This window comes from Zingiber officinale, chromosome 3A, assembly GCF_018446385.1.
Source record: "Zingiber officinale cultivar Zhangliang chromosome 3A, Zo_v1.1, whole genome shotgun sequence".
Lineage (NCBI taxonomy): Eukaryota > Viridiplantae > Streptophyta > Magnoliopsida > Zingiberales > Zingiberaceae > Zingiber > Zingiber officinale.
Genome location: NC_055990.1, coordinates 7279987 through 7292097, shown reverse-complemented (window position 1 = coordinate 7292097; position 12111 = coordinate 7279987). Strand labels below are relative to the sequence as shown.

General features: G+C 35.1%; 1 protein-coding gene across 1 annotated transcript; it reads right to left on the bottom strand.

Moving 5' to 3' along the window:
- Positions 1–351: 351 nt before the first annotated feature.
- LOC122051123 (probable protein phosphatase 2C 60) lies at positions 352–10855 on the bottom strand. The gene is made up of 5 exons (XM_042612080.1): positions 10532–10855; positions 9608–10009; positions 8904–9271; positions 2447–2683; positions 352–910 (listed from the first exon to the last, which is right to left on the bottom strand). Exons 2-5 carry the CDS (start codon positions 9918–9920, stop codon positions 656–658), a joined length of 1173 nt encoding a protein of 390 aa, XP_042468014.1. The 5' UTR covers positions 9921–10009; positions 10532–10855; the 3' UTR covers positions 352–655.
- Positions 10856–12111: the final 1256 nt, after the last annotated feature.

Genomic DNA, 12111 nt, shown 5'->3' with positions numbered 1-12111 from the left:
AAAACAAGACAGATGAATTCTAAAATTTCTCTAACATCTATCAAATTACATTTCTACGGGAGATATTTTTGCTCAAATAATTAGTTTAAGTGAATAGGCATATTCTGAGAAGCCGGTAAACAGACCAAATTCGATCAATTGTACACAATTTTACCTAATATTTTTATAAAAATTTATTTCCACAGTGAAACTTGTAATCTCAATATTAGACAACAATTTTATAATTACGTCAAGATTTAAAATTACTATATGAGATATTACATGTCCACTATAATAAATAAACCCTTACGACTAGGTTTACAATCATATAACACGCCAAGAATAATGAACTAACTTTATCAAAACAAATTCTAAAAATGCAAATGATTCAATCTTTATTGATAAGATAAGTTAGACAACATTTGCATCCATAGGAATGTTTGGGCTCACTCGTGTAACTAATTTACTCATGCAATTTACTTATTAAAAAGGAAAAATACAAAGTAAAAAAGAACATTTCTATGCATGATAACAACGACAAGCTATCCAATTTGCGTGTATGGAGTTAATGTTTGCTAGAACAAAGCACAAATCAAATCTCCAGTCCTCCATTTACATCACTGAGGATCACACAGTGGAGTATTGTTAGGGCATAGTTTTACTATCAGGTTCCGACTTACGGGGGTATTGTATAAGGGACAAGAGAGCTGACAGGCACGGTGCCCCCACCCCCATTTATAGACAGAGAAGGGCCTCTGTGTGAGCTGGCCCTGCTAATTAGGTTGATGTCGAGGAACACGACAACAACAGTAATATCGTCGTGGAAATGCCGGCGAACACCACGGTCAATCTTCTTGAGGTCTGAGTATCTCATCTCCCTTTTCTTGGCTGCTTCCTGAAGTGCAGCTTTAACGAGTCGTCGAGCACTTCCCTGCAGGAGTTTATACTAATATAAGAAGCAACTCAACTCAAATGAAACACCAGTATCTTCATGCATGATTCAGGAATGAAATTACTATTATACGGTATTCACAAGTAACAATGCCAAAATATTATTAAGGTTTGTTTTCGAACACTATTCTCTTTTTCACTTGTAATCAAATGGTTGGAACAAGGGTGTGGGTATTGATAAAGAACCAACTCATGAGCTTCTCCTGAAAAAGTTGAATTTGGGTTCTCACACCCCTTGAATGAAAACATGCTCACACTCTAGGACCTGGTTACAACTTACACCGACAACAACACCAACCAAGCCTTATCCCACTAAGTGGGGTAAGCTTTAAAATTATTAGAACGACGCTCTAACCAACTGATCTAATAGGGAAACAAAAAAAATTTTAGATGTGTTCCAATGTTTGATTTCTGATATATCAGTGACTAGCTAAGGCAAACTAGAATAAAGAAGTATTGTTCCTCAATTTCAAAGATGGTATTAACAGAGTTAGTGTAGCACAAATATTGAATTAGAGGAAAGCATTTATATGCTTATAAGATTCTTTCTACATATTCTTACCTCCTACACTTGAGATCAGAAAATTGGAATCGTTATTGGGTAGGTTCCCAACCATATGACAACTGAGGCTCATTCTAATATGTGACTTGTAACATATTTGGTGGCTGAGCACTTCTTTGAAATACCAAGATTACCGGAAGAGTGTAGCATTTGTGCAATTTATAGTCAATGGCCATCCCTATAAACAATGCTATGAAAGAAATTGAGGATCCGACTTCAGATCAGCCTAGGCTTTTGGGTTTGAGTCAGGATCAAGCCAGCAATCATCAATAATTTAGGAAATGGACAAGTGAAACAAAAGGACAATCATTCAAGTTTAAAGACAATGCCACATGGACATTGCTAGAAATACAGAAAACAGAATCTGAAACAACGAAGGAAGAAGAAAGGGGATTAGTAATGATATTTCAGTAGCATCACTCCTTTCATAGCCAACAGTGGTGAAGGAAATGGCGGAGGCATCAAGAGGATATTCCATATGATGTAAATCAGGAAAATTTGAAATGGCATTGGAATACTGTGACCCATCTTGATATGACTGGGATGGGTTGGTGAACATTTTTTAATTACCAAGAATATTTAAAAAATTATTCTATGCTACCTGAGTACTCAGGTCTTCCTAGAAAATCCATAATCAATAAGAACAGAACTAATTGTCCCCAAAGTCTAAACGATGACAAATTTTACCAATTGTAACACATCCAACCGGCGTATTACATACAATTCAAGATTCATGAGGAAGAATATTTTGTTTGTTACCAACAAGATAATTTGATCAAAAAATACAAAAGTTTCTGCAATAAGACAATGACCAAAAGAGCCCAGGGCAAAAAACAAAGAAGAAATAATCATCCTAACCAGAATTTGTATCATCTGAGGGAAGCAAATCGTTGTCTTCTCCTATGTTAAATGTCTGAAATGAATGCTAATGTAATTTATGGGTAGAAAACGTACACTGTGAGGGTTATTATGAACAATATCTACAGCTTCTTGGTTGCTAAGATGTTCCCAGAGTCCATCTGATGCAAATATAAGAAAGAGATCTTGAGGTTGCAATGGATGCACTGAAATGGATGGTTCCGAGCTGAGTATAGGCTTTTTGAAAGTTTCTCTTAACCGGAACTTGGCATATAATGGCTCCCGATTAAATTCTGCCTTTTTTAGGTAGACATCACCGATTGATCTAGAAACCTATATAACAAGGGAAAAGAAAGAACACAAATAATTAACAAGAATATAATTTGCAATAAACTGTGTTGATTACATAACATAGAAGATGTGTAGAAAAAAAATGGTCAAGTCAATGATTCGTTAATTGCTCGTGACAGCAAAGAAACAATAAAAATCATGCAAATGGCATAATCGCCATCATCAAGCCATGTTACCCTCAATGACTTGTGATCAGCTAAAAAGTATTAGGTGTATCAGAATATGTGTAATATTTGAATCATTAAATTACTTTTCGTTAGTAACAATATTTAGATTAAGTTAAATCATTTTTCTTTACTTTGATCTCCCTCTACAGCTCTACCACTTTCAGCTTCACTTCCAAATCCATGATTATAGCGTAGAGCACTATCAAGAACATAACCTTTTTTTTTCTTTAGTTATTTCAAAATAAAATGGCACACGCCTTTCTTCTAAGGAAAAGGGGTTACTAATATTGATTATTGAATGTCCATAGTAAGAGAATGCCATTGGAAGGTATATTGCTAGGTACAAGTAATGAAGTATTATATAACAGTTAATGCAAAAAAAAAATTTGAGGAAAAGCAAGAAAAATAACCAACATTTATTCTCCTCTAGTGACAGGAACTTTCTCAGAATTAGTATAATGTAATCAAACCTAACAAATGGCAATTTATAACCATCTATCAGCCATTTAAATTCTCACGGAGATATTTGATCTAATGAAGCTTCCACAGTAGTATAATTAACAAGTTGAATATTGTGTTATTGATGACTCCAAAAAATTACACATTTACACCTTTGCAGGAAAAGATGAGTAAATGTGCACCAAACAGTGGAGAAAGGGAAAAAAAACAAATCCACCAGAACTTCACTATAATCAGTTTTGATTAGTTCTCATAAAATACATATAAAACAGTAATAAATTATTGAAACTGACAGAAACATAGAAACTGCCACTATTCAAAGCAGGATTAAACATTGAGACAAACAGCTTGAATTCTTCCAGAATATCAAGTTCTCAGTAATTTTGAAAAATAATAAAGGATGTCTAAGGGAAACCAAAGGAGTAAGCCAAACTAAGAAAGAAAAACACCAATAAGAAAAGTGGAAGTATGATATATTACCAAATCCTGGAAGTGTCCAATAATTGGATTAACTACATAAATTATTGCCGAAGTTTCAATTTCGCACATATACTTCTAGGTTCCAATCAAGTACACAAAATTACTGGAGTAAGCCAAACTAATTACTCTGCATCTAGAGACTCCTAGTATTTGGAGGCATCAGCCTACCCAAAGTTTTAGTTTCACACATATACTTTCCTGTTCTTTCTTGCCTTGACCTTGTTGATCTACTTAACCAATAGTGGGCGGAATGCTCTCTCAATGCTCAACAAGACTAATGATCAGCTCATTGATAGGAGCAGTTATAGAACTACACATCTTATCATATGCTGATACAGTTAATACTAATAAATGTAACTCCCAGGTGGTTTGTTGTTCTCAATCTCACTCATGCAAGCCATTGCATGAACACAAAAAATTGCTGTCAACTACCATTTTCTGCAATGATGTTTTAGGCTCTTAAAAAGAATTAAAGTGTTATACTTGTTGAAACATTAAATTTCCTCATAATTCATGCATTTACTACAATGGAAATGTTATCCAACTTCTAGATTTTGCAGCATGTTGTATATGGAACCTTATTTTATCCTTATTTTCATCAATGTTGATTAATCTCTAGGCAAGTCAATATTGGCTTATCCCTAGATCCAATATACACTTTTTCAAGATTCACTAAACTTGTTGAGTAGGATGTCACATTAGGTAGATACCTTGAAGTGTGCCCTTGTCTACTTTTTGATGGCTTCTCACCTAGCCAGTCATATGTGCTGGTGAATTCTCTCTCATTACCTTCAGCTAATCAATAAATTGGGCGACATAAGTTGAACTTCCAGCACTTCACAAAATCATCCAATACTCCCCTAATGACCACCCTTCATATATAATACAAAAGTCTGACACACTATATGTTTTGGTCAGCAAAGAATTCAAAATCTCTAACAACATAAGAACAAGGCCAAGCAAATGGTCTGTCTACAAGAAAAGCAGTCAGTCATAACCATAGTAAAGCAATAATAGCATTGATATATTGTGTAACTTCTGTCTATATGACACAAAGGTCCACCTAGAGTTACTCGAAAATCTGAATCCCAAAGCTCCTTGCACACCAACTCTTTTGATGCATGTCTCATTACTGGTTGTTATCTACAATAAGGTATGATTACTGCCAAACATCTACAAGAATGCCCTTGATAAATCCACTGTCCTAATCATGAAAAGCATGATCACTGTCATCATTCTCATCACACTCAATAATAGCCTTTTGCTATACTTTCACCATCATAATTGTCACAATCACTTAATTGTTGGGCTCAGTTGGCTACGCTTCATCCTTAATTATTCCTGGTACTTTTCCAAGAACACACCTTAAACTTACGTCAACATAAGAGAGTGAAAATAACAAACTCCAGCGTCTCAATATTTTGTTGCCCATAAATCCACTGTCCTAATCATGAAAAGCATGATCACTGTCATCATTCTCATCACACTCAATAATAGCCTTTTGCTATACTTTCACCATCATAATTGTCACAATCACTTAATTGTTGGGCTCAGTTGCTTACGCTTCATCCTTAATTATTCCCTGTACTTTTCCAAGAACATGCCTTAAACTTATGCGAACATAAGAGACTGAAAAATAACAAACTCCAGCGTCTCAATATTTTGTTCCCAACACGATCAGCAGAGAATCTTGTAGTTGCTACCACATCTGTTACAAGACGGACAGAGAATCTGCTGATGGATCCTCCTCCTTGCATAGATTCACCAATTATTCTCTCCACTCTTTATTATGCACTAGCTCATCCACAAGAATGGATAAAGTATTAATCAAAGGTATGCTATTTTAATACAAACTTATTCACATAAAGTAGTAACCCTTGTTTAGGATCATGAAGAAAGAACTGTGGTATAATACACTATGGTTAGAACTTTGTGCAAAATTGAATGAAACTAAAATAAAAAAGAAACCAAAAACCTGAGTTTACAATCAGTTCCAGCATGCCATTTTGTGCATCCGCATGAATTTGCTCATAATATTATATTGAGTGAGGCTAACTTGTCAAACAAATTTCAAAGAAACAGAAAGCTTGCAGCAATATAACTTCAGAGGATATTTTTATTGAAGTTTAAAGGAGCTCAAAAGAAAAAGTATAATTTGGTTAACTAAGCTGTTCAGAAAATTTTAAGAATTAAAAATATACCCGAAGAATGAAGGAAAAACCTTTTTTTATTCATTAAAGTTCTAGCAAAGAAATAAATATCTAGGCTGATGGAAATGTAATATAGGATTTTTAATGACTAGTGTTGCAACAACTAAAGTGTGACAACTGATGTTCCTATAATTATTCGATCTACATCAGGTGTCAGCAGCATTTATCTTTGTGCATTAGTATTGAAGTAACCTATTCTATTTTAAGATATATCTTCTTGATGCGTGTTATTTATTAATGATTTTCTGTCAATTGAGTGAGAAATTTTTTATAAAGATTTCAAGTTAGTAGAACTAAAGCTACATATGAAATATTGTTTCAACAAGAAAAGAATCAAAAGAATAATTAAGATGAATAGGCTGTTAGTAATAGTTTTAGATATCTTAAATATATTATTTAATAAGGAGATATTCGTGAAGATATCATTAATACGATAAGACAAGAATGTTTGAAATGGAGAGAAGCATCTAGAGTTTTGTGTAATCGTCGTATGGTGCTTAGTCTAAAAGAAAATTTTTATAGCACACACTTCATATTTTATAGATAGATTCTTGGGCCGTTAGAAGCAAACACATAAAAAAATGAGTATAATAGAGATGAGAGATTGGGATTACACCAATAGGCTTTGGTCTGAGTCCACCAATAGGGATTATGTGTTGGTTATCTCCGCATGATTTTGTTATGTTTTATGGAACTAGTTCTCCTTAGACTATACACTCCTTCTGGACCTAAGTTACCATGATTAAGCATATCAATTTTACACATGTGCCGCTAAGAGGATAATTGTAGCTTGAGAAATAATTAATTGATTAACTACTTCATAGTAATGTTGTTTATTGATATGATTACCTTCGTGATATTGCTTTAATACTACCATTTTAATTTACATAATATAATATAATTGAAAATTATTGAAAATGGTATACATTTCTCTTATTGAAAATTTTAAAAGTAAAATAACATTTATATGTGCCACTTTAACTCTTATTGGATTAAAAAAAAAAAGGTTTTCAAATGAGAGAGTTATTTTTCTCAATAAAATATCAAAACCTAGTGTTGTGTGTGTGTGTGTGTGTGTGTTACGCAATGTCTACTCCTATCCTACCTTGGTAACTTGATAGTCACTCATCAACCGTTTTGCTAATGTCATTTTCCCTAGCATGCATTAATCTTAGATGACTAAGAGGAAACATAGGGTGAAGAAAATTTGCTAAAGGTGATAACAAAGGGATAGAGAATGCGTAAAATTCATAATTTCAAGCCCATTGAAATAAGGAAATTTAACAATCATTGATTTAGATAGTCATGTCAATAAGCTAAGGGCGAAGTTGATGCTCCATCAAGTTAAATTGACAGATGCACTTAATTGAAAGAGCCTATGTAATTTAATTATTTGACTGGAATAGAATAAAAGTTTCAAGTATGGAATTAGGATTTCAGTTATAGTTCATTTATAATTGTTTTGAATTAACCCAAAAAAAATTGGATAAATTTATCAAAATTAAAAATGAATAAGAAATAAGATTTCAAGAGTATGCAAGACACTTGCCTAATTTCGAGAAAGATTTACCCATAAAATTTTAGTTATGAATCATATCATTAAACAAAACTCTACCAAGAGATTCCCATTTTATTTGAGGGTTAAACTCCAATTTAGATTTTCATCATCACATTGCCTATAGAATACATGTTAACAAATCATGTTAATAAGATATGATACATTAGAAATAACACAAAGAAGTATAAAACAATCACAATGATTTACATAGAAATCCCAAGATAAGAAAATATACGAGCAAGGAATAGAAAGATCCCACTACAAATGAAGATAAGCCAACAAAAAGGGTTAAACAATTGTACTCATAGAGGATGATTGTGATTCATGATAAAAGGACAAATATGTTTTCTTCACAAGAGTGCTGCATATCTATAATGTTATTCTCCTCTCTATTTGGATGAATTTTCATGTGTGGTACAAATATATATACATATACTTAAGACAGAACCCTAACAACCTAAGGACTCAAGTTTTAATATATGCATATATTTGTGAAGTTAGTAAGTTTTCATGCATTGTTTGATAGATTTCTAGTGGTGGAAAATAAAAAATAGTTAAAAGAAATTGGTTTGAAATAAGCAAAACCAAAACCAAATCAATTGGTTCAATTGATATTGAATTCAATTTTGGTTTGAAAATTTAAGTATGAAATTTTGGTTTAGTTTGGAATTTTCCTTGCCAACCAGCAAAACTGAACCATGTTCACCCCATTGCCAACTTTATTTTTTTGGCCATCAAGTTTGTTCGATGTCTCAACTTAAAAGAATTAGAAAGGTCTTATTTGATGTATTGTTATTGTTAGATGATGTACCAGTGGCACATGCACATTAGTCGCACATAGGGGATGTGTAGGGAGATTGGGCATGCATACATGAAAGGCATGGTCCGCTCCTAGATAGCCAGTTGGTATGGATTGGGCTTTGTCTAGCTTCATAGACTAGCATAAACATAATAAGCTACAATCAAAGTCGAGGTCACACTTTTGGGACTTGCAAGGTGAAGTTTCAACTAAGCTCACATGATAAGTACGTCTCCACACTTCTGGATTAGCATGGAGAGGGATTTCATGGTGGGTGAGATGTCACACTCATATTAGTTTAGTGTGAGCTATGCAAAGGTCATTGGTGTGGGTGAGCAAAGAAGTGTCTCTCCCAAATAGTTAACCATCGTTTAATGGATTGGTTTCCACTTTGCTTCATTGGTTATCAGGGTCGCAACAATTTAATGCAAAGATATGAAAAATGAAGAGCCTAAATGCTATGTTAAATGAAACTCATGTCAGTACTTTTAGTAAATTAATTACAAAGAGAATTTTATTATGTAAGCACCTGGATTAAGCCCTTCACGCGCCAAACATTATGCTTCAACACAACAATTTGTTTATCTTCCGGGTGCACTGACTGCAACTCTTGTCTCATGGATTCAATTGCTACATTGTGTTCGGCTGACAACTGAACAGCCAAAACTTCTCCAGTTGCTTTGACAAGTTTCCCAAGAACGACACGGGAGTCACCAAGATTGGCAATATACAGCATGCCACCAGTGACTACACCAACTAGACAACACGAGCCAACAGCAGCAAGCTGAGGTTTTGTTGACCATTGTGAGGCAACCAATGAGATAAAGCCTTCTTCTGTAGCTAGATAAGCCTTTCGTACTACATCCACAGATATCGATTGATGTTCGGTTGCAAATCCTGAAAAAAAAAAGAACTGTTCTAAGATGTCTATGCCTATAAAAAGGCAGAAGATTTTGCAAGAGACTCTGAACATTGAATTGCAAGAGCACATAAAGTGGAAGAAAAGACTATCAGAAAACATGTTATGAAAGGATCGTCCAAGTAAATTTGTCCTTCAACTAGTTCAACTAGTTACCAAGGAGTAGAAGACACTCAATTTCTTTAGTAAGAAAATAACATTTTGAGTTATGTGAAACTTAGCATTCAAACATATATTAGTAATTCAACAACATTATTGAGATAGAAGTAGAAGAATCTATGCCAAAGCTTTCAAGATGAAACATTGGAACTTACTTTTAAGATGCTGAAATAGATGATCATTGATATAACGGGATGTTTCTGGTCCACCATGACCATCATATACACCAATAAAGGTGCCATAGGGACCAGATTCACTTAAGCTCAGTGACCCAGATTCAATCTGACACTGGTCCTCGAGCAAGTTGTTTGCTTGGACCACTGCCATAGAGAACTCTCCATAAACATGCTGTCCACTGTCCTTATACCATAGAAGCCCATCCTGCCTGCCTACATCCGAACCTGAATAGCCATATCGATCGGATGGCAGCCAACACGAACTCAGCAGGTTCATTAACGTTGCAAACATCTCTCATCTCATCCAGGCTGCCTTCCAGCTCTAACCATCTGCTAGCGATCTATCGGAACCCAACACGTCCAAAATCCAGATGTTTCCTCCTGGAATACGAATTGACATATATCAGTAGCGACTACAAAAGAGATGGACAGCTCGAACCAGATAACCAACATCGAAGACTATCAAAAGGTCCCAACTTTCCATTCTTGAATAAAAATTACATTACTTACTTCTTTTGGGGGGCAGGTAAAAATCAGCGACTTCAGAGCGAGTAAAGTGAATAGCATAAAAATAAAAGAATAAAATTTTCTATTATTCAATAGATCATCTTAAAAGAGATGAATTCATGGGAGTTGGAAATCAAACAGGTCACAGATTCATAGCTATAAACAAAATCAGAACAAAAGCTAGTGGTTGCATCTTCTAGCAAGGAGTCACAGAAGAAAAGTGACGAAATAAATCCTCCTAGTTTCTGACACGGGATAGAAGATAAAGACCAACCAGAGATTATCAACATGATCTATCTACTCATAATTCTTCGAATCGAATATTTAATCAAATCCGATCGTCCCTCATATCTTCCATCGCAAACCAGATGCGATAACAGAAAAAAGGAGCAGCACCTTTGGAACAGGATCCACTCCGATCTGAAACGTTCAGCTACTCTCGGATCTCAGATCTGGAGGCGGCGACAGGATTGTTCCCGCAAGACTTCAAGAAGGGTTGCGCTTAGCTTACAGGCCGCGGATTTGGAGTGGAGGGAGGCCCCTTTTTGGTATCCCAACGATGGTTTAACAAACAAAATCCATAGACAAAAGAAAAAGGCAAAACCAGAGACGAACAGGATCAGTGATGGGCTCCACCGCCAGCGTCACCACTACCACGCCGGCCAACCGAGAGAGAGACCGTGGCAGAAGAGGAAGGTGGGAGATCAGGCAGACTCGACAACACAGATAAGTCATGGGCAACTCATTAAAAAATATATATCTATTTATTAAACTCATTTAAAATATATATATATACACGAAAATATTACCTTGCGACACATATTCATGTGGATCGGTACGATGGATTGATCCAGCAGGCGCGAGAAGACGAAGCGGGACAGAATCAACCGTGACTCTAGCAGACGCAGCGCCGCCGATTCTAACCGCGATCTGGCCGGAATCCGATCGTGGCCGGATTTCCGGTCGGATCGTGACCGGATTCCAGCCAGATGGCGGCCGGAATCCAACCGTTTCGTGGCCAAAATCGATCGCGACGCTATCAGACGTAGCCCTGCCGATTCGGCCGGAATCTAATCGTGATCCGACCAGAATACCGGTCGTGATCCGGTCGCAATCGGATTCTGACCGAATCGCGATCGAATTCTACCCGTAAGCCGACGGTGGAAGGGCGCGACTGGCACGACGGACGCAAGAAGACAAACGGGACTGAATCGATCCATTGATTGATTCAGTCCCACTGGATCAATCAATGAATCGATCCAGCACTAATTTTGATACGTGTCGCACCAAATCGCACTAAGCATGCCGCAGGAGATCTTCTCTCTCTATATATATCCAATATCTCAACTCTTTTGAGTTGTTATCTCTGTCTATCTTGAATGACTTTTAAAGAAAAATAATTAACTTTGGCATCAAGACATTGCTAAACCTAGAGACATTAGCCTAAGGAGGCTTGCATCATTATATTCCAAGAACTCTTCTAAATCTAATCATATTAAAATTCACTAGATCATTTTTAATCATCAATCAATAATTTTTATCAGAACTTATTAATAAATCCAAACAATATAAATTTATCTTAAATCTAATCACGATCGATCAATCAATCTTTCTTGTTGTCATCCATTTCAGCCTTGAATGACTTTTGCAAAGATAAAAAAAAATAACACTTTTGACATTGTCATTGTCGGACTTGGACACATTGATTTACTTAAGAATTGCACTATTATGTTCCTAAAACTCTCTTGAATATGACTATATTCAGATTTTTTTATTTTAAATATTTTTTAACCAAATAAGTTTTGATCAAAACTTAGGATATTCATATCAGTTTTTCTATCATCATATCTAAAATTTAAAGTAAATAACTCATTTTATTAAATTTAGACAATCACTTTTCACTACACACTACATTAATTATCCTAAAATTTCTATCATCCTTAATTTTTTATTATTATTTTTTATCTTTCTTCTAT